This window comes from Rhinatrema bivittatum, chromosome 6, assembly GCF_901001135.1.
Source record: "Rhinatrema bivittatum chromosome 6, aRhiBiv1.1, whole genome shotgun sequence".
Taxonomy (NCBI): domain Eukaryota; kingdom Metazoa; phylum Chordata; class Amphibia; order Gymnophiona; family Rhinatrematidae; genus Rhinatrema; species Rhinatrema bivittatum.
In genome coordinates this window covers 38,077,252-38,104,069 of record NC_042620.1, presented here as the reverse complement: position 1 = coordinate 38,104,069, position 26,818 = coordinate 38,077,252, and the positions used below count along the sequence as shown (strand labels likewise).

The following is a 26,818-nucleotide window of genomic DNA, read 5'->3' as shown; positions in this document are numbered from 1 at the left end:
TTTTCTATACTGCGCATCACTCTCACTTTTTTTTTTTAAACTTTACACCTCTGTAGCAGCTTCGAAAACAAAAACACCATCATGCTTCCACTACAATGCAACTTGTAACTTACTTGTACATTGGATCACCATCCTCCTAAGCTTCTTATGCCATTTACCTTTTACAGATTTATACTCTCTCATCAGGTCCTCACAAACGAGTTGAGGTATCTCCTACACCTTCTTTGGTGATCCTTTATTCCTCTGAAAGTTAACAGAGTGAAGACAGGCTGATTAAAATGGCTCCACTGCTCACAACATGACAAGTCATTTCAAAAGTGAAACAGAATCGGCATCAGGCTGAAATGCACAAGGGGAGGGAGCAATAAAATGATTAATGAAACATTTTGCATTCTTTTATCTGGTGCCTTCTCTTAGCTCATGCTGTACTTTCTCTGATCTGACCACAGCTCCAGAAAGATTTCCCTTTTCATATTCAAACTGTAGGAAGCGGTTACTTGTATTACTTGGCACATGTAAAACTGCCATGCCAATAAGATTATCAGAACCTACCGAGAGGGGAGGAAGTCCTGTAATCTTTAATGTTCTAGTGCATCATTTTCCAGAGAAACACCAAACAGCAATGGTGTAACTAAATGGAGAAGAGCACAATCTGGGAGATTTTATTTTCCACATACACATTTATTTATTTTAAAGTGCTCACATGCCACACCCTCCAAGGTTCAGGATGGTTTACAATAAAATACACACATAAAAATGGTAAACGAAATAAGATAAAAAAAATAAAAATACGGTTTACATAAATAATGAATGAAATATCAAAGAATCATATAACAAAAATAAAAACAATGTAGGGATGAGTGAGGGGGAGGGGTAGACTACAGCAATAGACAGAATGTAGAACAAGAATACATTATTCTGGGTATGCAAGTTTGAATAGGTGAGTCTTTCGATAGCAGAACTTGACAGAAGCTACAAAGGTACAGCCCATGATCCCCTCTGCATCCTTTCTTATTGGTGTTAAAAGGAATGGGGAGTTAAAGCCCTGACTGGATTGCAACCCTCTGTGGCACAGACTCTGCTAGGCACTCTCCATTTGCATTAGCAGCACAGCCTCCTGGGGTGTACAGAGCAGCTATCTGTTGGCTTTTCTGTTCTGAAAAGTTACAAAGACTTGGGCCCCATTTAGCGAAAGCTTGTGCCAGACAGAACACCTTCTCCCCCATTTTATACCCCAGGAAATGGCACATCGGGCCAAACCACCAGCAAAATAACTTGCTCTGCAGTTTGCAGAGGGATGAAGACAAGCTGTGAGGTGAAGGCCAATTCCCTCTTCCTGAGGCTCCCACTCATCCTGGACTAAAATTGCTCTCCTCACCCCCTCTCCTTCTTACTGCACACCCAGTAGTGATTTCTCCACTCTCCACCCCACCCCCCTTCTCCAGTCTGTATGCATTTCCCATGATCTGAGCTGCCAGGTTTTAAACAGGGTTTATAGCCCAAAATAAGACAAACAGGCCGATACAGTACAGTGGTTGGACGCACGTTTTCGACGCACTAGCTTTACCCCTTATTCAGTAAGGGGTAATAGCGCGTTGAAAACGTGCGTCCAACCCCCCCCCCCCCCCCCCCCCCATGTTGGTGGCTCTATTAGTTATTCCCACACGATTCAGTAAGTAAAATGTGCAGCCAAGCCACACATTTTACTTTCAGAAATTAGCGCCTACCCAAAGGTAGTGTCCCTAGCGCCTCCTTTTACAGCTGGCCCTAATTAGCATATTTTTATTTGCTGGATCGCACGCAGAGGACACTGGCCTGTGCGCTCGCCCACTCTCCCACATTTCTTTCTGTATCAGCCTGAAACTGTAGCCCAAAGTTGGCCAAGTAATCCAAGTAGGAGCCCAAAGTCCAAAAGTAGCCCAATTTTCAAAAGACCAAATAAAGGCTAATTAAATTCTATTTTCAATAATTATTATATTTATGTATTAAAGCATACCAAGTTGTGATGTTATTCACAGTTTGGCAACATTGTTTTAGTTATGTTTTACATACAAATTATATATGTTTTTATCCTGTAAACTACCTTGAATTATTAGCAATATGCGCAGGTTAGGAATTTTTCAAATAATAAAATATGCAAATAAACCTGTGCCCATATAAAAGTGCATCAAAGAAAAAAAAATCAAAAGAAACTGAACTCTGTAATAAAAAAAATCCTTATGGGAGTAATTTGGTAACAGCCCGCATAAAATTTAAAATGCAGTAACCAGAGGCTTTACACCAAGGTGCAAAGGGAAGGTACACGCATACTTTCCCCTTGAAAATCATCTCACCAGAACTATTTCCATATGTGTGCATAGTGTTTTCCAGAAAGATGACATGCATACTTCCAATATGCAAATAAACGTACCGCTATATGCATGTGGCTTCTATGTGCATAAGTTTGCGTCAGGTCGATACAGTAAGGTCGAGGTAGAAACAGTGAGGTAGTGTCAGGCGCACCCTTCCTCCCCGCACGCACAGTTCTCTTCACTAACTCCCCGATACTCTCCTCTAATCGCACGCAAATGCATGCCGCGGCTTTAAAGCGGTAGGGAAGGGTTATGCCCGCGTAACCCATTTTACTGTATAGGCGCTTAATACAGCGCCTATACAGTAACCTGGGTGCGCTGGTACCTGTCATTTCAAATGACATTTGAAATGACAGGCACCAGGAAGTGTAAAAATCAAAATTTTTAAATACCTGTCGGAGGGCCGCGTGGGTCCAGGCGGCCGGCGGGATCCGGGGGGCCGGTGGTCGCGTGTTAAATCTAGGCCGCGGGCGGGTGGGCGCCTGTTCCGGGCGGCGGGTGGACGCGCGTTAGTTTCAGACGGCCGCGTGGGTCCAGGCGGCCGGCGGCGGGTGGTCGCGTGTTAAATCTAGGCCGCGGGTGGGTGGGCGCCTGTTCCAGGCGGCAGCGGCGGCGGGGGGACATGCGTTAGTTCGAGACGGCCGGCGGGCGGCGGGTGGTCGCGTGTTAAATCTAGGCCGGGTCCGCACAGGCGCGCATTCATTCATTCACTGCCGGTGGGGGCTGCCGAGAAGGCACCGGCTCCTCCGCCTGGATGAATGAATGCGCGCCTGTGCGACCCCTGCGATTCGGCGCTCAAGGCAGTCACATGCCGTGACGTCACGCCTTGAGCGCCGAATCGCAGTGAATGAATGCGCGCCTGTGCGGACCCGGCCTAGATTTAACACGCGACCACCCGCCGCCCGTCTCGAACTAAAGCGTGTCCCCCCGCCGCCGCTGCCGCCTGAAACAGGCGCCCACCCGCCCGCGGCCTAGATTTAACACACGACCACCCGGCTCCCGCCGCCGCCGCCTGTACCCACGCGGCCCTCCGACAGGTATTTAAAAATTTTTATTTTTTCTTCTGACAGGTTTTATGTGTCCCACATCATTACATTTTCTCGATCATCTCTGTATCGCTTTTTTTTTTAAATTGTGTTTTATTGTTTTTGAGTGTCTTAAGCGGTGTCGATGGATTTGTTACTAGACTCACAGTACTAACTCCTACTAGGGGGAGGCGGTAAACTAACACGTTACGGCCGCGGCAAAACAGTGCGTTACTAATGAGAGAACCTGAGTGCCCGTTACGGTATCGGAGGGGAATAGCTAATTCCTTCATTATACAGCTAATTCGTTCATTTACATGCCGGGTGCGGGAAGGGTTACGCGTCTGTTTTAAGAAGCGCTACGGACGCGCAAAACTGGAGACTGTATCGCTGGTTTGCCTTACGCGTCCGAATTGTGCGCAGCGAGCTCGTTACAGACGAGAAATCTTCAACTGAACTTTACTGTATCGAGCTGTAGTAAGCCAAGATATTCCCGAGGAAAGGGGTGTGTACTACGGAGAAAAGGAAGATAGAAAGACGAGCGGTCCCAGCCCCACCTCCTGCTCAGTTTTACAACCCCCCCCCCCTTTTCTGATCAGGAAAGCACCTCATCCCGCACTCCCTTCTCTCTGCCCGCACCATTCCTTCACTCCTCTTTCCTCCCGGCCCCTTCCACCTTTTACCGAGACCCAGTATCCCTCATTGGGATCCCGTCTTTCTCCCCCTCCCAAGGTGTTCCGTACCCCACTTCCTCCTGTCCCGCACTGCTACTTTGCCCCTCCCCCACTTCCTCCCTCCCGTCCCGCACTGCTACTTTGCCCCCCCCCGGCTAATTCTCTGACCAGCGCAGAGGAAGGAATAAAGTTTCTTAGTCACCGTTTGCCTCCGGCTGTCTGCGAGTCTCTCCGCCCGGTGACCCTGAGCACACTGGAGGCCGGGGGGTGGAAAGAGGGGAACTCAACTGGCAGACGCTTCAACAGGTCCGGGGTGGAAGGGGCCTGCAGGGGCTCCAGAAAGGAAGCAAGCAGAGGCCGCTGACGGCTCCGCCTCGCTTTTTCGGTCCCAGGGTGGGGGGGGCGCCCCGGAGCCTGGCCGGGGGGGGGGGAACCGAAGGAGGAGGAGGGTGGTGCGGAATGGAGAGTTTCTATTCTCCGGCGGCACCGCCCTGCACGGGCAGAAACGAAAGCGAAAGCTGCAGCGCGGCGGGGAATATCCGGGCGGTGGGCGCCATGGCCGGAGCTGCAGCGCGAGGGGAAGAGTTCCCTCTCTGCGTGCGGGTGTCACCGCCCCTCCCGGACCTGGAGAAGAAGCTGGAGTGCTATTTCCAGAAGAGGAAGGTGTCTGAAGGCGGGGAGTGCACCGTGAAAGCGGGACCGCAGGCCGGCACCTATCTGGTGCTCTTCCAGGAAATGGCGGGTAAGGGCCGGGGGAAGGGTCAGCCTCCGCCGCTGGGGCAGGTTTGGACAGTGGTCTGAAGCATTAGATAGTAGCACCTTTTTTTTTTTTATATATATAACCCAAATAATTCACGTGTAAAGAGCAGAGTCGGCAGAAATCTGTTTCGTTTTTCCTTCAATTAGCCCGTGACCGTGTGATGTCCAAAAGAGAGCACAGCCTGACCCTGAGTGACAAAAACGTGACGATGTCCTGCAGCCTTCCGGATGACTTCCCGCTGAGAAATCTTGAAGAATGGCAGCGCCCGGAAGTGCACAGGCAGAACTCCGCTGACGCCTTGTCCCAAAAGGTACTCCAGAGAGCAGCAGTGTGGCAATAGCGGGGAGGTTGTTACTCTCCCTCTACCCTCTCGTAAGAACCTAAGAAATTGCCATACTGGGTCAGACTGAGGGTCCATCAAGGCCAGCATCCTGTTTCCAACAGTGGCCAATCCAGGCTACAAGTAATACTCCTGGTGGAATTCTGTGCAAAAAAAATTAAAAATTCCGCAACAAAAAATTGAAAATTCTGCACACATTTTCTAAATTCTGCAAAATTCTGCACATTTATTTTTCAAAATAACACAATATTTTTTCCAAATTTTTCTGCATTTCACTGCAGTGAGTGTCCCTGGCAACTTGGCTCATCTGCCAGCAGTGGCAATTGCTGCTGCTGGCAGATGAGCCAAGCTGGCAGGGTCTGCTGCAGTTGTTGCTAACCTCTCCACCTGAGTATCCATGCTCACTGTCTCTCTTACATGATATCATACATGCCATCTGTCACACACATGTTCTGTCTCCCCACATACAACTCTCTCTCACACACACACACACACACACACACTCCCAGGTAGACACCTACCCACTGGCTCACAACAAACACAAGGACTCAACATACACTCTCAGGGCCAGGACCTCTTCTTTAGCTCCTCTCTTTCCTCCTCCCCCTTCTTTCTCTCTCTTTCCCCCTTCTCTCTTTCTCTGTCCCCTTTCCCCTCTGTTCCCCTCCCTTCTCTCTCTCCCTCTTCTCGCCTTCTGAAAAGCCAAGTATACTATATCTACCGGTTCACCTTTATCCACATGTTTATTGAACTCATCATCATTTCCACCATTTTCATCAAACTGAACTCATCATCATTTCCACCAAACATCCTTACCCCCCTATCCCCCTCTCTCACTCCACCACATCCTTCCCCTCACACACTCGCAACCTGGGTGTTCTCATTGACAACAATCTCTTTCAAACCCTTTATCAACTCTATCATAAGAGACTGCTTTTTCAAGCTTCAAACTATTAAAAAACTCAGACCTTTACTACAATTCTCCGACTTTCGCACAGTTCTTCAGTCTATAATTTTTTCTAAAATAGACTACTGTAACTCTCTCCTCATCGGCCTCCTCTCTACGTATACTAAACCGTTACAACTCTTACAAAACGCCGCTGCACGCATTCTTTCATGCTCCAAAAGAAGAGACCACATCACACCTACTCTCATCGAACTTCACTGGCTACCTATACAATCACGCATACTCTACAAAGCACTTTCCCTCATACATAAAAGCCTTACAAATGATAACCTCCACTGGATCAACCCTCCGCTCCTTCCCCGCACAACCACAAGACCTACTCGTCCCGCCCTCTAAGGAACACTCCGCACCCCTTCAATCAAATCCATCAAACTGACCTCTACTATGAACAGAGCCTTTTCCCTTGCTGGCCCCACCCTATGGAATTCCCTACCCCCTGATTTACGCACAGAGACCTCCACTCCTAAATTAAAAAAAAAATTAAAAACATGGTTGTTCCTTCAGGCCTACCCCAAACTCTCTTCCCCCTCCACGAATAATACCTAACAGCCAGTAATCTATTATATGAACACCAGAAACTCTCTCTCTCCCCCTCCTCTGTCATCTATACTTCCCCTTTTTATTTTTCCCACATTCAACCCTCCCTATACCTTGTATTATAGTTTCCGGTATTTTGTATCTTGTAATGCAAGTACTCTATCATGATACCTCTGTAATTTATAATTCCTCGTTTAACATTTAGGTTTTTTTTCTACTTTTACTGCCCTAAGATACCCAGTTTTATATTGCTCCTCTTATTCACCTTATAGATAGTTTGTTTATTATTCACACAATTGCTATTGTTTCATGTAAGGGCCTCGCCCAAAAGTTCTTAGTTGTATGTAAACCGATACGATGTGCAAACGGCTATCGGTATAGAAGAAATTCGAAATAAAATATATTCCTTCAAAAAAGTGAAGCAGATTTGTGAGGCAAGACTTGCCTTGGGTAAAGCCTTGCTGACTTTGTTCCATTAAACCATGTCTTTCTATATGTTATGTGATTTTGATGTTTAGAACACTTTCCACTATTTTTCCTGGCACTGAAGTCAGGCTAACCGGTCTGTAGTTTCCCAGATCGCCCCTGGAGCCCTTTTTAAATATTGGGGTTACATTTGCTATCCTCCAGTCTTCAGGTACAATGGATGATTTTAATGATAAGTTACAAATTTTTACTAATAGGTCTGAAATTTCATTTTTTGGTTCCTTCAGAACCCTGGGGTGTATACCATCTGGTCCAGGTGATTTACTACTCTTCAGTTTGTCAATCAGGCCTACCACATCTTCTAGGTTCACCGTGATTTGATTCAGTCCATCTGAATCTTTACCCATGAAAACCTTTTCCATTACGGGTACCTCCCCAACATCCTCTTCAGTAAACACCGAAGCAAAAAAATCATTTAATCTTTCCGCGATGGCCTTATCTTCTCTAAGTGCCCCTTTAACCCCTTGATCATCTAACGGTCCAACTGACTCCCTCACATGCTTTCTGCTTCGGATATATTTTAAAAAGTTTTTACTGTGAGTTTTTGCCTCTACAGCCAACTTCTTTTCAAATTCTCTCTTAGCCTGTCTTATCAATGTCTTACATTTAACTTGCCAACGTTTATGCTTTATCCTATTTTCTTCTGTTGGATCCTTCTTCCAATTTTTGAATGAAGATCTTTTGGCTAAAATAGCTTCTTTCACCTCCCCTTTTAACCATGCCGGTAATTGTTTTGCCTTCTTTCCACCTTTCTTAATGTGTGGAATACATCTGGACTGTGCTTCTAGAATGGTATTTTTTAACAATGACCACGCCTCTTGGACATTTTTTTTACTTTTGTAGCTGCTCCTTTCAGTTTTTTTCTAACAATTTTTCTCATTTTATCAAAGTTTCCCTTTTGAAAGTTTAGCACGAGAGCCTTGGATTTGCACACTGTTCCTCTTCCAGTCATTAAATCAAATTTGATCATATTATGATCACTATTGCCAAGCGGCCCCACCACCGTTACCTCTCTCACCAAGTCCTGTGCTCCACTGAGAATTAGATCTAAAATTGCTCACTCTCTCGTCGGTTCCTGAACCAATTGCATCCGGTCCAGGTGATTTGCTACTCTATAGTTTGTCAATCTGGTCTACTACATCTTCTAGGTTCTCAGTGATTTGGTTCAGGTCATCTGAATCATCACCCTTGAAAACATTCCCCGGACCTGGTATCTCATTAGTAAACACAGAAACAAAGAATTCATTTAGTCATTCTACAATGGCCTTATCTTCCCTAAGACCCCTTTAACCCCTTTGTCATCTAACGTTCCAGTCAACTCCCTCACAGGATTCTTGCTTTGGATATATTTTTAAAAATTTTATTTTGAGTTTTTGCCTCTACGGTCAACTTCTTTTCAAATTCTCTCTTCGCCTATCTTATCAATGTTTTACACTTAACTTGACTGCTTATGCTTTTTCCTATTTTCTTCAGATGGATCCTTCTTCCAATTTTTGAAGGATTTATTTTTGGCTAAAATAGCCTCTTTCGCCTCACCTTTTAACCATGACGATAATCGTTTTGTCTCCTCCCACCTTTCTTAATGCGTGGAATCCATCTGGACTGCACGTCTAGGATTGTATTTTTAAAAAATGTCCATGCCTGTTCAACACTTTTAACCTTTGCAGCTGCACCTTTCAGTTTTCTTCTAACTATTTTCCTCATATTATCAAAGTTTCCCTTTTGAAAATTTAGTTTTAGAGCTGTAGATTTACTTATTGTCCCCCTTCCAGTTATTAGTTCAAATTTGAACATGTTATGATCACTATTGCCAGGTGGCCCCACCACCGTTATCTCTCTCACCAAATCCTGTGCTCCACTAAGAATTAAATCTAAAATATCTCCCTTTCTCTCTTGTTGGTTCCCTTCATCACTATTACTTTAAACAGAGCCTTCTCCATACGCACCCCTCTATCCCCATTTATCACCTGTTAAGCTAACTCTGTGCTTATGGCCAGGGACACAAGAACACTTAGACTCAGTAAAAGTATAATGTATTTTTATTAGTCAATATAAGTGTTCTCGGGAGATGCTGGGTACTGGGTGCCCTTAGTCTTACAATCTGACCAGCATCTCTCTGGCTACAGGAAGTGATCCTTGTTTTATAGATAACATTCAAATACAGGGTAGAAGGTTCTAGAGACTTGCATGACTGCCCAAAGGATCATTTACATAAGTTGTGATGTCAACTGCATGATTAAATCATCGCTAACTATCCCTGATTGGTTTCCCAGGATGTATAGCCCATTTCCCATGACTTTCTTTGTTCTGGTAAACTCTTACTGGTCAAGACAATCAACACGTCTGTAACTGTGTGGATTACAAACTCCTGAGAACAGTGCCTGAAGCTCCCCTGTGGTGACTCTATGAATAGACATCACCTGTCTGGTGCCAGCTTGCCTCCACAGATATCCAGGGACATTCTGTAAGTCACTCAGAGTCCATTCAGCCCAGGCAGGCCAAAGACACGCAGAGGGTTCTGGGGATTTCCTTCTCCATTTTGGTCTTCTTTTCAGGCATACTTCTCACACCTTTACTTGTGTTCATCCTATGTTGTCTATTCCCACATTACCCGTTTAATGCCCTCTGCTTTCTCACGCTTTCCCTCTTCTGCCCCCCTTCTCCCCTCCATCTCTTGCTCCAATTCCTCTTTTCTCTTGTTCCTCTCCCTTTACTTTCTCTCCCCCCACCCATCTCCCTCCATATTACTTTTGTTCCCATGGATCCTCTTCCCTCCATCTTTCTCCGTGTTTCCTTCATCTCCTCCTCGTATCTCCATCAGGTCACTCAGGTACAGGGTCTGTAACAGATGGCAGAGTGGGGGCTCCATTCTTATACCCACACATTTCATTTCTAAAGAAGACGAGCCTGTCTCCACCCTCTGTTACAAAGCTCTGCACCTGCAGTGGCTTGGTGGGGTACATGGGGAAAAGAGGCTCTCTGCTGACCACATACACTTCTCCTCCTTTAACCAGGCTGAAGGAGGGCAGAGAAATGCCAGTATGGTATATTGTCATGCACTGCCCCCCCCTCAGGCCGATGCAGTAGCACGTAAAAAAAAAGTGCATCCAAACTGGGTGTATGTTTTTTGAACACACGCACATCCACCTGTCCTGGGCGGTCAACACAATAGACAAATGAACTGCCGCGCTAAAAGGGATGCGCAGTGGGTAATCTGTGAGCCCCAGGCACTCTGCATCGGTCACCCGGGAGAAGTGGCTGTGCGTCTAGAGCAGCATGGCTAGAGCTCCCTCCCCACCACCGGCAGGGCTGTTCCTGATTGGTCCTTTTCACTGACATTTGACAGTCAATGGACCAATTGGCAGGAAGTGGAGTGAATAAATTAATATCAAGTGCCCGACCTTTAGTATTAATGTATTCACTTCTTCACTTACTGCTGGCAGGGGTTCCAATTGGGCCAGACATTGGGGATGCTGCTTTCTGTGGTGCCCCCTATGAGAAACCATAGAAAGCAGGAATTTTTTTTTTTTTTTTTTTTTTGGTAAGCCCTTGAGCGGGACATAATTCTACTTTCTGTGGTTCCTCCTATTTAGTATCAGAAGGATACTAATAGGAAGCACAGAAAGCAGGACTTTTTTTTTTCCATCAGCCCTTGACCACGAGTTGGTCTGAACGAAGCTCCCGCTAGGAAGTCTAACACTAGATTGAGATTCTTGACTGGGGGAGGGTCCCGTAGGTATCACCGCAGGAGAGTGGGGCTCGTCTGTAGAGGTAAGCATACCTGCACATCCTGGTCCATCACGAGCATCTGCGCTTCGCGATCCTGGGCCACCACTACCAGTTCCGGGCGCTACCCTTCAGATTCGCCACAGCCCCTTGGACATTCACCAAAATTATGGTGGTAGTAGCGGCAACAGTGAGGAAAGAGGGAATCCTCCTACACCCATATTTATTTATTTATTTTATTTAAGTTCTTTTACTATACCAATACTCAAGACAAGGTCTTATCGTACCGGTTTACAATATAACAGGGGGAAACCAATTAACAACTAAGTGGAAAGGTAAAGTTACATTAAACAGGGAGCAAAGAAATGGGAGATGGAAAACAGGAGAGATTTTAAACGATAACAACTGGAGAGTGATAAAATTAACGAAAACAATATATTAGCGAGATATAAACATATTTATCTTAGGCGATTATTAACATAATATATCTGGGAGGAGGAGAATTGGGGAGGTGAGCGGGGGTGGTGTTAGGGCAGGGGCTGGAGACGGGGAGGGACTGATGCGTATATGGACAATTGGCTGATCAGGGCAATTGGCTGATCTTGTCCAAGATCTTGTCCAGATGCAATTGGCATCTGGACAATTGGCTGATCAGGGACTGATCCATATCTGGACAATTGGCTGATGAGGGCAAATTCTCCATAGGAAAGTCATCAGGTGACCACCAGGCTGCTGGAGAGCCTTGGGTGGTGTTACGCTCACCCCACCAGGAGGGCGGAGTTAGCAATCTGTTATTGCTTTGCTCCGCCAGGAGGGCAGAGTTAGCAATCTGTCATGATCTGCTCCTCCAGAGGGGAGGAGTTAGCTATCTGTAGTGCTTACCCGCCAGGAGGGCGGAGTTAGTAAGCTATTAATGAACTGCTGTTGGATGCTCCTGTAAGGGAAGGAGGTAGCAATCTGATATGGTTCAACTCCCCAAGGAAAAGGAGTTGGCAATCTGTTCAATGATATTCCTCCAAGGAGAGGAGCTAGTAATAGATATATTGTACTTCGCTATTGAGATAGCAATCTATCATGCCTCCACTACGGAGTAGCAATCTGTTATATATAGGCTTATGACAAGTCCCATAGAAAGAGGAGTTAGCTGTATATACAATACTTCCGTAAGCGGTGTTAGTGGTCTGTAGTGGTTAGCTCCCACAGAGTGACAGTAGTGTAAAGAAATGACCACTTGGAGGTAATGGTGAATCCCTGGGCTGATGGCAGATGACAGCAACCCCGGGAGGAGATCCTGAGAGGAACCACCGGCTAGGCTAGAATATGAAGTAAACACAATGGGGTAGATTTTAAAAATTTGCGCGATCGCGTACTTTTTTTCGCGCACCCTTCCCCTACCTAACCCACCCCCTGGCCCTATCTAAACCCCCCCCTTACCTTTGTTGGCAGATTTACGCCTGCTAAAAGTAGACGTAAATCTGCGTGCGCCAGCTTACCCAGGGGCTGGTCCGGAGGCCTCGACCAGCCCCCGGGCCCGCCCCCGAAATGCCGCGTCGTTTCGGGAATGCCCCCTCCCCGCCCCTTTTACAAAGCCCCGGGGCTTTACTCGCGCCGGCGGCCTATGCAAAATAGGCACGCCGGCGCAGGGCTTTTAAAATCCGCCCCAATAGTTCTTTATTAGGCTGGAAGCTGGACCACCAGAGGTGGCAGTAGTGAGTCGCTGTGTCCGAAAGGGTTGAAGTCCTACTGATACTGGATATAATCTCTGGGTCGCTGAGCTGTAGAGAGAGACTAGAAGTAGTGAGTAGACAGGGTATACTGGATACAAGATGGTACACTCACAATAGTAGATGTCTGCAGTGGTCTCTATGCCACAGAGAGTCATCAGTATATTCAGGAACAGGAGCCGTAGGCGAGCACTGGTTCCTCTGTAATAAGAACTCACAATAGCTGTATATGAAATGGCTTCTAGAGTAGAAGAGAGTCTGTAAAGGATTCTAGGAGCATGGGCTCTCATGGAGTGAGTACCGGTTCCTATCTGCAATCTTGCCAATGTAACTCTTGATCTCCGTACCTGCGATAGCATCTTGGAGGAAGGGAGTATTCAGAGCTATAGGAATGTAGGCCCTCGTGGAGCGAGGCAATGAGGAGTCTTCTGAGTATTCCGGCAATCTGAAATCAAGAAGAAAGAGCGGAGCCCCCGTGGAGCGGGTACTCCTGGTGAGTGAAAAGGCCGAGCAGTGGGGAAGGATTCTCCTGGCTGACTCAGGTCGTTGCTGCAAGTATCGTGGACTGCCAAAGCAAGTCCTGATGGAGTTCCTTTCTAACTCGTTAGAGGTTAGCAAACAAAGACCTTTTAAAGTGGAAATGGATGATGTCACTACGGGGGGACGCCCCTGAGGTTCACGCCCTTGCTGGTACAAGTCTGGAGCGCGCGCCCTTATGTCACCGGAAACATGGCGGATCCGTAGCATCAAGCCAGCCTGGGGGCACCGGGACCAAGAGGCAGGGAGAAGCTGCAGCTGCATCTGTCCGTCAGAGCCGAAGGGAGTCGCTTCCAAGGTAGAGAGGGTGGAGCGAGGGACGAGAAGAGGCACGAACGCAACAGGTGGGTTGTCAACACAGACAAGAGCTGTCTACAGTCCTCCCAATCTCTAGAATACCTGGGAGTCCGGTTCAGCATCAGACAAGACAAGGTCATTTTTCTCCCCACAAGGAGAAGAAAAGTGATGAACCAATTGCGAAAACTAACAAGTCTTCGCCCCAAAGTATGGGACTACCTCCAAGTCCTCAGACTCATGACATCAACCCTGGAACTTGTTCCATGGGCAAGAGCTCACATGTAACCGCCACAGCGCTCCCTACTGTCACGGTGGAACCCAATGTCCCATGAATACTCCGTTCGCCTCCAGCTCCCGGAGAAGTGTGGAACTAGCTCCAATGGTGGCTACAAGAAGACCATCTGAGCAAGGGAGTATGACTATCTCCACCGACCTGTACCCTGCTCACAACGGACGCAAGTCTATGAGGGTGGGGAGCCCACTGCCAGGAACTGACGGCCCAGGGGCAATGGGACAAGGAAGAGTTGGAATAGAACATCAACCGATTGGAAGCCCGGGCGGTCAGACTAGCCTGCCTAAGGTTCAGTCACAGGCTCTGGGGCAAATCTGTCAGAGACATGTCAGACAACGCCACGACAGTTGCCTACATCAACCGCCAGGGAGGAACCAGAAGCCAACAGGTATCCCTGGAGATAGATCCCCTAATGGCGTGGGCAGAAGCAAACCTACAAGGGATATCAGCCGCCCACATCGCGGGAAAAGACGTCACTGCGGTCTACCTCAGCAGAGAAAGTCTAGACCCAGGGGAATCAATGCTGTCGGCCACAGCCTTCCAGTTGATAGTAAACCGCTGGGGAACCCCTGCCATGGATCTCCTGGCAACTCGGTCCAACGCCCAAGTTCCCAACTTCTTCAGTCACAGACGAGAACCACAATCCCAAGGGATCAATGCCCTCATCCAGACCTGGCCACAGGAAGACCTGCTATACGCCTTCCCCCCCCCCCCATGGCCACTACTGGGCAGAATCATCTGCAAGATAGAACACCATAGGGGGCTAGTACTCCTAGCGGCCCTGGACTGGCTAAGAAGACCGTGGTACGCAGACATGCGAAGACTCGTGATGGGGAGCCCTCTCCCTCTACCTCCAAACAGGGATCTGCACCAGCAAGGCCCGATCCTCCACATGGACCCAACTCGATTCTCTCTTACGGTCTGGCCATTGAAAGGACACGCCTGAAGAAGAGCGGATACTCGAGGGCGGTGATTGACACCTTGCTCCAAGCACAAAAGTTCTCCACATCGCTAACCTACATACAAATATGGAGAATTTTTGAAGCCTGGTGCGAGGACCGCGACATCCTTTCCGCAGACAGTCAAAATTCCTACGATCCTGGAATTTCTGCAGGACGGCTTACAGAAGGAGTTGTCTCTCAACTCCATCAAGGTTCAGGTGGCCACATTGGCCTGTTTCGGAGCCAAAGAGGAAGGCATCAGCCTAGCATCTCATCCGGATATCTCCCGCTTCCTGAGAGGGGTCAAACAAATCCGACCACCCCTAAAGTGGCCGGTACCCCTATGGAACCTCAATCTAGTACTAGACTTCCTAGCGGGAGCCTCCTTCAAACCTCTCCGCGGTCTGTCCCTACGACTCCTAACCTTGAAGACTGCATTCCTAGTGGCAATATTTATTTTTTATTTAAAGATTTTTATATACCGAGCAACATCACCTCGGTTCACAGTGTAACATAACATAGCAACAAGCTTTACAATAATTAATGTCTAACAGAGATTAAGCTAAAAAGGGATAGGCAGAGTTATTATATGGGTGAGATTCGTATTTTTAAACAAAGCAATATGTTCGGCCCATCGCATCTCCGAAATCCAAGCACTATCCTGCCAAGAACCATTCCTCAGGTTCACACCGGGATCCATACAGCTATGCAAGGTCCCCTCATTCCTCCCAAAAGTGGTTTCTCACTTCCATCTAAACCAAACCATTTCTCTGCCATCTCCAGACGAACTTAAGGACTCGGAAGACTCTTGCCGTCTTCGACATCTTAACGTCTGCAGAATCCTAGTCTGATACCTGGAGAGGTCGGAATCCATATGAAAGACGGACCACCTATTCGTCCTTCACAGTGGGAAGAAACAAGAGGAAGCGGCCTCGCGGGCAACCATAGCCCGCTGGAATAAAGAAGTAATCAAGGTGGCCTATGTAGAGGCAGGCAAGCTCCCACCTCTACAAGTCAAAGCCCATTCCACTAGAGCCCAGGCAGTGTCCTGGGCGGAAACCAAGATGCTGTTACCCACCGAGATCTGTTGGGTGGCAACATGGTCCTCCATCCACACCTTCTCCAGGTTCTACCGCCTGGATGTTCAGGCTCGGGAGGACACAGCATTCGCAAGGGCAATACTGAGTGGGTCACAGGCAGCCTCCCACCCGGTTCGGAAGTAGCTTTTATACATCCCATTGGTTCTGAGTCCATCTGCTACACGCTAGGAAATGGAGAAATTACTTACCTGATAATTTCGTTTTCCTTAGTGTAGACAGATGGACTCAGCAGCCCGCCCTTGGCTGCCGTCACGCATGGTATTGCAAATGATTAAAGGGTAAGCCTCCTTTTCGTTTACCTAGGTTTCCACCCGGCTGGGTGTCGACGCTTTCCGGTTGAGCTCCCTGGCGGTCTCCAGCTATACTCAATCGACCAGTTCAAATTACTCCAGTTAATCAAGTTATAACGTTTATATAGTTACGAAGTTATACAAGTTAATCAAATTAACCAATCGGTCAGTCAAACATATATCCACAATGCTTTGCAAGAAAGAATACTGAGGATCTGCACTTCCTGCAGGGGTATATGTACTAGGGGCTGACGTCAGATTGAAATCTGATCCGTCTCCAACTGCTAGCACGAGTACACTATACCCATTGGTTCTGAGTCCATCTGTCTACACTAAGGAAAACGAAATTATCAGGTAAGTAATTTCTCCATTGGTATCTAGACATTTTTGATATGAGTCTTTAATTATTGGATATTCGATTCATCAGCTGTTTTGAAATCTGTTCTTTTTGTTAGTATGGTTTTACTGCTATTGATTTTATATTTCTTGATTTGTTTTATAAAGACTGGTGGTGTTTTCTTTTTTTCCTTTGTTTTTGTTTTCCTTTGTAACACTGCATACAGAGACTCTGGCTTGTGGTTGCCAATTCAGTTTTTGTCTGCATGCTTCTAGTTATGCTTTATGGTCTCTTTATTCTTTGTTAGTGAGGGGTCAGCACATGTGATTCAGGTGAGGTTTTCTGCTGGCTTGTAGTTTCTGTGTAGGGCCCTGTAGTTGCCTGGCTTGTTCTGGTTTCTTAATAGGAGGTGGTATCTTAAGGCCTGGTGTAATATTTTCAGTGTTGCCTTTTCTTAGGTAAGGTAGTTACAGTTTGAATACTAGAAATGAGTGCTTTTTTGGTGTGGGATGTTTACTATTTATGCAGATTCTGTTCAGACAGAGTACTTATCTTTTCCTTGTGTCATTCTTAACAATAAAAATAATACTGGACCTTTATTTTTTATTTCCGCTGTGAATTGTAATGAGCAGTGTGTCACACATGTGAGCATGGTCTGTCAGGTGGGAAAAAGGTTGAGAACCACTGCCTGGAAGGTAAAGTGACTTGCCCAAGGCCACGAGAAGCGAGAGTGGGACTTGAACCCTGATCTCCTGATTCATAACCCACTGCTCTAACCACTAGGCAAGCCCCCCACTGCTTGAGGCCAGGTTTAATCTTCAATTGTATTTATGTTTGTTTTCTGTCATTTACCATCTGGATGCTTTCTTACTTTTTTACTTTTTCTAAATTCATATTTGATAGTTCATATTTTACATTTATCAAGATGGAGATTGTAGAGTTTTAAAATCAACTTCAAGGTGCTGCCCCATAAACACAGAGGTACCATACCAAATTTAGTAGAAACAAATTTAAGTTTATTATTACATATCAAAAGGCAATTAGGGGACCTCTGGAAGACACGGAGAAACAGCTCCATCTTTCCAGAGCTATTCCTGTGTGTCTCCCCGTATGTCAGTGTGTGCTGGCTTTTTATAGGTAAAGCAAATAATGATCCCTAATAGGAATCCATGAATGGGAGTATCAAATACCATGTATCTTGTGTTAAAACAAGATAAGTTGAATCTAAGTTGCCCTGTCCCGCCTCCCACCTTGAGGCCCAATTAAGGCCTAGTTGAGACCCATGTGCCTGCCGCTTACTGTCAATCTTCTGTTAGTTCTTTGTCCTGTCAGTCTTTCATTCTCTTAAGCTCAGGGGGATCTCCAGGACTCTCTGATTGTGAGAACGTGGCCTCGTCCATGTGCTCTTTGTAACTGTTGCGTCCGTCGGTGCTAGACGGCTTCTCCCCATTTGCCTCACCTTATTCACGGCTCCTCCCGCTTACCTAGGAAAGATGGCTACCACCGCATCTACAAGCCGACCTCTCCAGCTTCCCTGGAACGGCTATGGTGCAGCCTCCCACCATGGTCCTCCCAGGTAACTACTAGGGTGGATGCGCGTGCACCACCCACGTCTTTATTCCAACCTTGGCACGAACCTCGGGGGCGTTCCCCTTTGCTGACGTCATGCCATCCGGTTATATAACCTATTTTAATTTGCTAGCTTGTTGAGTTAGCAAGGACTCGGATCCGTTCCTGACTATCCTACTCTGCCGCTTCTGTGCTGCCGCTGGAAGCTTTCTCTCTGCCCTTCGGGGTAACTGCTAATCTGGGTACCTGCTCCTCGGGGGCCCTCTGTTTTATTTCAGGTGCCTTACTGGGAACAGGTACTCGCTCCTTGAGGGCCTGCTTTCCCTGCCTCGGTGCCTGTACCACCATCTTCAACCTGGTGGAATTGCATACCTACAGCAAACATCTAGTGAGTACTCTGACTCTCAGTCTATCTCAGCCACAGTACTACCTTGCTGGGAAACCTGCTTTGGAACCTCCCTATACCAACGGGGTGAGAAGAGCTCCCTCTGCCGAGGTCCCTGAGACTGCTACAACCAGACTGCCTCTCTACTGCCACCTCTGGTATTCTTCAAGCTGTATAATAAAGAACTAAACTCTGTGTTTGTACATTCTGAGTCTAGCTCATTACTGGGGCTCCCCACGGGGCTCCTCCCCATGGGCATGGTCATCTGCCACAGTACCCAAGGATCCACCCAAACACCCTTAACCATAACAGTGACCCTCTGCCATAAGTTTTGAGCAGCTCCAAATGCAGTCCAGATGTCTCCCAGAGTTTTCATTCTACGGTCAATCTGAGGTTGTTTATGGCCAGAGTTTGTTAGGCCAGAGACAGCAAAGGGTTCTGAATAAGCTGAGTGAACCAAAGTCTGAGCCAAAGTCTTCATGTTAGGCTTCCCATATATCAAGATGGGGGATTTTTTTTTGGGGGGGGGGGGGGGCAGGGGAGGAGAGGGTTATTAGTGATCTTGTGATGCTTAAGAATTTGTATGAATGTGTTACTATGAACAAATCATAGTGAAGTTTTGCGCCATTCTACAGTATGTATATTTCTTACTGGCAATTTATGGTTTTGTTTGACTGCAATGCTTATTTGTTTGTAAGGATGGAAAAGATTCAATAAAATTACTTAAAAAATGCCAAAGATTGTGTTTAAGTTTGCACATGTTGTTTCCATGAAAAAAATATATCTGCACAAAAAGCTGCTGCAAATATACCTGTGGCAAGGGAATATACACTACTTTACTTAGTGCAGTGTTCTCTGATAAAGAGACCTTGCACCATTGCGGCCAGTGGGTTCATGTAGATTGTTACCTTTTTAGGGTCGCACTCCAGAGTGATGTGCTTCCCAGGGGTTTTCGCAAGCTGTGCTCTGTTCGGTGACGCAATCTTTGTTCTAATAATTTAAACAGAGTACTTCGTAACTGTGATGTGCAGTCATGTATGCTAATGGTCCCCTAATAACAGCTGTAGGGTGATTTGATTTTTTTTCTCTGTTCATTATTTTCAGATATTTCTGCATATGTCTGCCCGCCTGAATACACATTTGTTTTCTAAGGATCAAAGGTGTCAAATAAAAATTCAGTTTCCCAGCTTAAATATAGTGAAGGACTCAGATGAGCTTGGCATTGAAGAAGTAAGCGGAGACTTTACGGAACTGGAAAAAGTGTACAGATATCTAGATGAGCTGCATCTGGGAAAGAGAGAAAGTTCCTTACTTTCAGAACAAAGGAGCAGCTTAAGCTCTAAGGAAACAGATGACCATAAAATACAGGTCAATCTGGACCTCTATGACTATGTCATGCATGTTTTCCAGGAAGAGATTAAAGAAGTACAGGAAAAATGCAACGTGAAAATCAAAAGCTCCAAGATTTCAAGCGATTCTTGCTTTGTCTCTTTTATACCTCTTAATGACAAGAATAACCTGCATAAAGCCCAGCAGCTGTTTATTTCCATTTACCAGAAGACAGTAGAAAATTTATCTCAAGAAAGAGTCCCTGCACGGGTTAACAAAAGCGAAGCGAATAAAGTGATAGAATCATTAAATGCAAAGTTTCCAAGAGTCCTAGCAAAATGGGAAGAAAATGTAGCCATTCTTCTTGGTCCAAAGCAAGAGCTCCTCCAAGCCAAAACCACCCTGGAGGGAATGAATGTTGGGCAGAGCTGGCCTGAAAAGTCAGTCAGAATCGTCCCAAAAAGTTTCATATGGGAAAAAGGAATTAAAATTGATGCTTCTCAGATTCATCTCCTGGAAACTTTACTAGCCAAAGAAATTGACACGATAGAGCGCAGATACGATGCTGGTCTTGTGATAGAGAAAAGCACCTCGGGTAGCAAAAAAGTGAACGTCCAATTCAAACCTAAGAACAGAGATTCCAATCTGTACCTGTGCGCATACGAAAGCTTTATCGGTGCCTTTCAAAGGCTCATGACCAGTGTGATTAAAAAGAGTTCCCCTGCTCAGAGTGCTGAGCAGGACCGGAAGCTGAAGCAGTTCATTAGACAGCTGCAGCAGGACAATCCGAATGTGCTACTTCAGTACAGCAGCGGCACACTGACTGTGACCGGGTTACCAAGGGACATATCAGCTGCTGGGACCCACATCACCCGCTTTTTGAATGAGGATGGAGTAGCACAAGCTGCCAGCGTTCAGCCTCACACCTCAGCCGCTATGAGCGATCAGGAAGAACCCATGGAAATAGAAGGAACAGGTGTGATTTCAGAGCTTTCCGCGACAGGAGAGGGAGAGGAGAATACTTGCCCCATTTGCTTAGATAAGTTTGATAAGAAAATAACATTGTCCAAGTGCAAACACGAGTTCTGTAATGAGTGTCTCCAGAAGGCCATGAGTCAAAAGCCAGTCTGTCCTGTATGCAATACGCAGTATGGCGTGGTCAAGGGAAATCAGCCAGAGGGAACCATGTCTGTCACCACTATGTCAACTCGCCTTCCCAGTTACAATTGTGATACTCTAACTATTCAATATTCTTTCCCATCTGGCATTCAGACAGTGAGTATTTTATCCATGAATAGAGATGCTTTTGATTTAAACAGATTTTTTGTTTGTTGTTCATGTTTAATAATGAAATGGTTTTCCTACAGTAATAGATTTCCATATTATAAACACAAACAACCCAAAAAGCTGAGTGAAAACATATCAAATGAAATAAATCACCAGCCTTATCCTTTTATATTACTTTATATCGCTTAACCTAATCTATGAAATGCTGAAAACTTGACTTTGTGACAGAGAAAACCACTTATTTTAATCATAGCCTCATTATGTTTGTATATTTTTCAATATTGCTGTGTAAATTCACAAAAAATTTTTTAAAATGGTGCACTTTTACACAGACATTTAAACCACTTTTTCCTTTTGGTTGTAAATCCCAAAATATCGGCACATGACATGGTTCTGAATTTCATGTATCTGCTTCAGGGATGCAATCCATGCACGTCTTCTGAGACTATTCCCCCTTCTTATTGGCATGTATTTCCTTTAAAAATCTGTATGAAAAATGGAGAAAATGCACAGGTGTTAAAAGGTAAACTCTGCTCCCCAAAACAGCCAATCATAGTGACGAATTTAAGCCATCCAATTACCTCCGGCCATCGATGACTTTAAATCATGGCGTTCCATTCCAGTTAATGGTTCATTCCTAAGGGTTCCATTGTTTTCAGTTTTGAAAGATCCAAGATTGCTTTCTACAAGGCTAAATTTGTTGGGGGAACGCGGTTCTGGCACTTCTTTTCAGACTTAAGAGGCAGAGCAGCAGGAGCGTTCTGCTCCAGCCCCTCCCATCCAGGCAGCCTACAGGGAAGAGGAGAGAAGGGGGTGAACCTGAGGTAGACAGAGCAGAGAAAAGTCACTTTGCTCCCTAATCCAGTCCTTCCCCCCCCACCTCTTTCCATCCTGTTCTGTAGGAGGGCAGTCTGTGAGTGAGGCAATCAGAAGGTTGGGGAAAGAGTGAATGAGGGGTGGGGAGAGAAGGGGTGAGTGAGGTGAGTGCAGTACTGCTCCCTTCTTTCCTTGATCAAGGAGGCAAAGAGCAGAACATGCTTTTGCATTCTAGGCTCCCACCCCCAGTCTGAGGAGGATGTGGAGAGTGGGCGGTACACACCAATCTGCCTTTATCACCCAAGGCTGAGGTCAGCCAGCAGATTTTGGATCGAAGAGGAGGCCTGTATCTTACTGGCTATGGAGGGAGAGGGTAATTTTCCTGAGGGGCAGGGCTTGAGCACTACCAGGGACTGGGGTAAGATAGGGGCCCTAAGACCACTGGGGGATTCATTATGGGGGTTGGGAATGGAGGAACAGGATCACTAGGGGGAGAGAGAGGGAATCTATCTCTCTACCCTTCTCCTCCTCCTTACCCCAGAGGTCCTCCATCCCCAGCTCCCAACAGTGCTCAACCCCTAGCCATCCTTTGCCCATTAGCACTCATCATGCAAAGAATGCCTGGGTAAGGAGGAAGAGTTTGTTTGCGTGTGAGTGTTTGGAAGAGATAGGCAGTGGGACCCTAGCCCCGACACCTCGCACAGGTCACACCTAGCCCTACTCTGCCTCCCCCATCCATAGTTCCACTTCCTTTTTGTCTACAAATTAAATCCTGGCTTTTTTTTTTTTTTACTTTTTATTTATAGAATTTTTTATACCATACAATACAGGTAAATTAAAGGCAAAATACAGATAGGAGTTGCAGTTATTCTTCCTAAATACATGTTATCTAACATAACTCTAACTGCTAGTTTGTTTTTTATCCTATGTAATATTAAAGAAAAAAGAAATTCCAAGATATGAACAATTTAAGCGGAACAATAAAGAAATATAGTGTAGGAATATATAGAGGCTGTCATAGATCTTTTTCTATTACATTCCGTAATCAAAAACAGATTAAACTAAAGGCATCAAGGTACGTGCATCTAAGAAGTTACGTAACAATTCAGGTTCAAAGTAAACATTTTTAACGCCCTTCATATTCACTATACATTGACATGGAAACCTGAGATTAAATCTGGCCCCCATACCCATTACTTCAGCTCCCATAGCTAAGAATTTTTTCCTTCGTTCCTGAGTGGAGCGTGTAATATCTGGGAAAACCCAAACCGATTGACCAAAAAACTGAGATGTTCTGTTACGAAAAAAGGCTTTCAATAACATTTCTCTATCTTGAGAAAAAACACATTGTAGAAACAAAGTTCCTCGTCTTGTTATCTTTACTTCTGTGGATGTTTCCAGGAACTGTCAGGTCTAATTCAGGTTCAGACACCTGATCGGGTTATTCAGTCCTTTCAGATTTTGTCATATAGACCTTAGCTATGGTAGGCATCAATTCTTTAGGAATTTTTAAGATCTCCAATATATATTTTTTTACCATTTCCAATGGAGAAATCCACTTTGAAATCGGAAAATTTAATATATGCAAATTTTGGTATCTAATAGAGTTCTCAATATTTTCCAATTTACGTTGTTGTATCAAATCCGATTTTATCAATTGATTTTGATTTTGTTGCAAAAGAGAAACTTTAGTTTCCAACGTTGTTATTTTCTGGGTATTTAAAGAGGTATTTGTTTCCACCGTTAATAGTTTTCCAGCTGAATTTGAAGTAACATCTACTAATGAAGCAATGGATTTCTCCAGTACCATTATGGCACTCCAAATAGAGTCCAGAGTTATCTCAGTGGGTTTAGGAATAGCAGGGCGCAATAAATTCAGCACAGTAGCTTGATTCTCTTGTTGTCCTTTTGATTCCCCCGATGTTTCTATATTCCCTCTAGGAGTAGAGGCCTTTAATGCAGAGGGAGACGGCATGTCTGCTCCCTGTGCTAGGCCCTCCGGATTTCCCACCACTCCGGGATCTAAAACAGAGCTAATCCTTAGATCTGCTCTGCTTGCAATAGGAGATGGCTCTCCATTGCCCACTAGACTACTTGATGTCCTGAAACCTTCAGAGGGACAGGGGGGAGTAGACGGAGCTCCCGGGCTTAGGGTGACCTGCATGTCTGGTGCCTGATCCACCCGCTCCTGTGGAATCACCACCAAGGACGCCTGTGGAGCTAAGGGATCCACGACTGGAACCATAAACCCCGTCATGGTAGGTTGAGAGGAATCTGGGTTAGGGGTATTCATCCCCAATTCCCTGATCCTAGCTTTTCTCTTAGAATGTGGCATTTAAGAAAATCGTATATAGTAGAAATAAAATATGGGGCTTACTTCCAATGCCACTAATTACGCTTTAAAACTCTTGGAATTGCTTTAGATGGGGGCGATTAGGAGAGAGATACAAAGAGAAGCAAGTTTTACTTACTAAATCCAAGTTAATGTAATATGCCCTCTCGAGTCCACGATGTTCCTCTAAGCCGCGCGCCGGCGTCACTTGCGCGCCGCAGGAGGGGCCGGTTTTATGGCCTTCCGGTCCCTCCTCGATGATGTCACATGTGCGCCTCCTTTCCGACGGGCCGGGACAGCAGCCTCACCCTCGGTTGGGCAAAGAAAAGGTCCAAGCAATAAGTAGGTAAATATTCCTTCAGGAAATTGGCTCGAGCTCCTTTCTCTCTCTCCTTCACCCCCTCCTGGCTTTTTATAATTAAGAATGCTTTGTAAATTGTTTCCTCATCATTGTTCATTGACCTGTTTCATAACAAGCCATTGCAATTATGCAAACTTATGATGCCAGCATACACAATGTATATTAAAGCAACTGCAGAGTTCTATAAGGTGCGTCTTGAGCTGTCCCTTGGTTCTTCCTACATACAGCAGGGGACAAGAACAAATAATGACATACAGTGTATTCAGACCCTTTTACTTTTTCCACATTTTATTACGTTACAGCCTTATTCTAAAATGAATAAGCACTTTTCCCTCCTCTGTCTATACACAATATTCCATAATGACAAAGCAAAATCAGGTTTATACAAATTTGTGCAAATTAAAAACAAAAAAAAAACTCACGTAATTATTCAGACCCTTTGCTGTGACTCAAAGTTGAGCGCAGAGAGATGTTTCTCCAACTTGATTGGAGTCCACCTCTGGTAAATTCAATTGATTGGATGTGATTTGGAAAGATACACACATGTCTATATATAAAATCCCATAGCTGACAGTGCATGACTGAGCAAAATCATAGCAATGAAGTCAAAAGAATTGTCTAGAGAGCTCCAGGACAGACTTGTGTCAAGGCACAGATCTGGGGAAGGGTACAAAAATTGCTGCAGCATTGAAGGCCTTCATTATTCTTAAATGGAAGAAATTCTGAACTACGAGGACTCTTCCTAGAGTTGGCAGCTCACCCAAACTGAGCAATTGGGGGAGAAGGGCTTTGGTCATGGAGGTGACCATTAACCCGATGGTCCCTCTGACAGAGCTCTAGAGTTCCGCTGTGGATATGGGAGAAACTTCCAGAAGGACAACCATCTCTGCAACACTCCACCAATCAGGCTCTTATGATAGGGTGGCCAGACGGAAGCCACTCCTCAGTAAAAGGTACATGACAGCCTGCTTGGAGTTTGTCAAAAGGCACTTAAAGGGCTCTCGGAGCATGAGAAACAAGATTCTCTACTCTGATGAAACCAAGATTGAACTATGGCCTGAATGCCAAGCATCACATCTGGAGGAAACCAGACACCACTCATCACCTAGCAAGTATCATCTGAAGCATGGTGGTGGCAGCCTCGTGCTGTAGGGATATTTTTCAGCTGCAGGAACTGGGAGACTAGTCAGGATCGAGGGAAAGATGAATGGAGCAGTCAGAGAGAGCCTTGATGAAAACCTGCTCCAGAGCACTCTAGAACTCAGACTATGATGAAGATTTACCTTCCAACAGGGCAACAACCCTAAGCACACTTCCAAGACAATGCAGAAATGGCTTCGGGATAAGTCTGTGATGTCCTTGAGTGGCCCAGCCAGAGCCCAGACTTGAACCTGATCAAACATCTCTGGAGAGACCTAACAATAGCTGTGCGTTGACGATCCCCATCCAACCTGTCAGAGCTTGAGAGAATCAGCAGAGAAGAATGGGAGAAAATCCCCAAAGCCAGGTGTGCCAAGATTGTAGCATCATACCCAAGAAGACTTGAGGCTGTAATCACAGCAAAGGGTGCCTCACCAAAGTACTGAGTAAAGGATCTGAATATGTATTTGTGGTAGTTCAGTTTTTTATTTTTAATTAATTTGTACAAATTTCTATGAACCTGATTTCACTTTTTCATTATGGGATATTGTGTGTAGATTGAGGAGGGACAAATGCATATCATCCTCTTTAGAATAAGGCTGTAACATAAAATGTGGAAAAAGTGAAGGGGTCTGAAAACTTTGTGAATGCACTGTATATGATATTCTTCGATAAGTGTCTGTATACAAACGTTTCCTGAGAAACAGGATGCTTTCACTCTTCCCCTTGTATGGATTATGCACAAAGAGAAGTTTCCACTTGATTGTCCCTTACTTTAGGAGACACTTGTATTTAGTTGCTCCACAAGGCACACTGATCGGACCACTATGTCTCTAATATTTTTGGTTCATACCACAAATAATGACCGGCTTTATAAAATATTATATGAAATCTAATAGACAAATATAAAGAATATACAAATATAATTTTCATATTAAATTTTATTCCAACAAAGCTTCCTAATACAAAAAATCTTTACATCAAATTGCTAATAAAAATTACATAAAAGGTAAACCCCTTATAAACATCCGAAAATCAACCATGCATCAGACAACCAAACACCACCACTCTCAAATACCTACTCATACACATGCTCTCATCTAAAAATCCACATAATTTTTCACAGTTATCCAACTGCTCACAAAATCTTTGCACAATTTTCTACATAATTCCCAACATGTTTCGCTCCATATGGAGCTTCTTCAGGAGATGTTA

At 45.4% G+C, this 26,818-nt stretch overlaps 2 protein-coding genes across 5 annotated transcripts in view; one reads left to right on the top strand and one right to left on the bottom strand.

The window, feature by feature from the left end:
- The window catches only part of PARP9 (poly(ADP-ribose) polymerase family member 9), a 110,501-nt gene extending 105,463 nt beyond the window's left edge, over positions 1-5,038 (bottom strand). The window contains exons 1-2 of one of the 4 annotated variants that reach the window (XM_029605299.1): positions 4,907-5,038; positions 159-243 (exon numbers count right to left, since the gene is read on the bottom strand). The gene's annotated coding sequence lies outside the window, so the exon portion shown is untranslated. Of the gene's footprint in view, positions 1-113; positions 244-2,410; positions 2,528-4,252; positions 4,379-4,906 lie in introns of those variants that run through there. The other 3 variants (XM_029605297.1, XM_029605296.1, XM_029605298.1) reach the window with 3 other exon arrangements.
- DTX3L (deltex E3 ubiquitin ligase 3L) overlaps positions 4,444-26,818 on the top strand; it is a 38,337-nt gene continuing 15,962 nt past the window's right edge. The window contains exons 1-3 of the mRNA XM_029605300.1: positions 4,444-4,792; positions 4,957-5,120; positions 19,443-20,942. Coding sequence (XP_029461160.1) covers positions 4,510-4,792; positions 4,957-5,120; positions 19,443-20,942 — 1,947 coding nt within the window. The 5' untranslated portion in view covers positions 4,444-4,509. The remainder of the gene's footprint in view (positions 4,793-4,956; positions 5,121-19,442; positions 20,943-26,818) is intronic.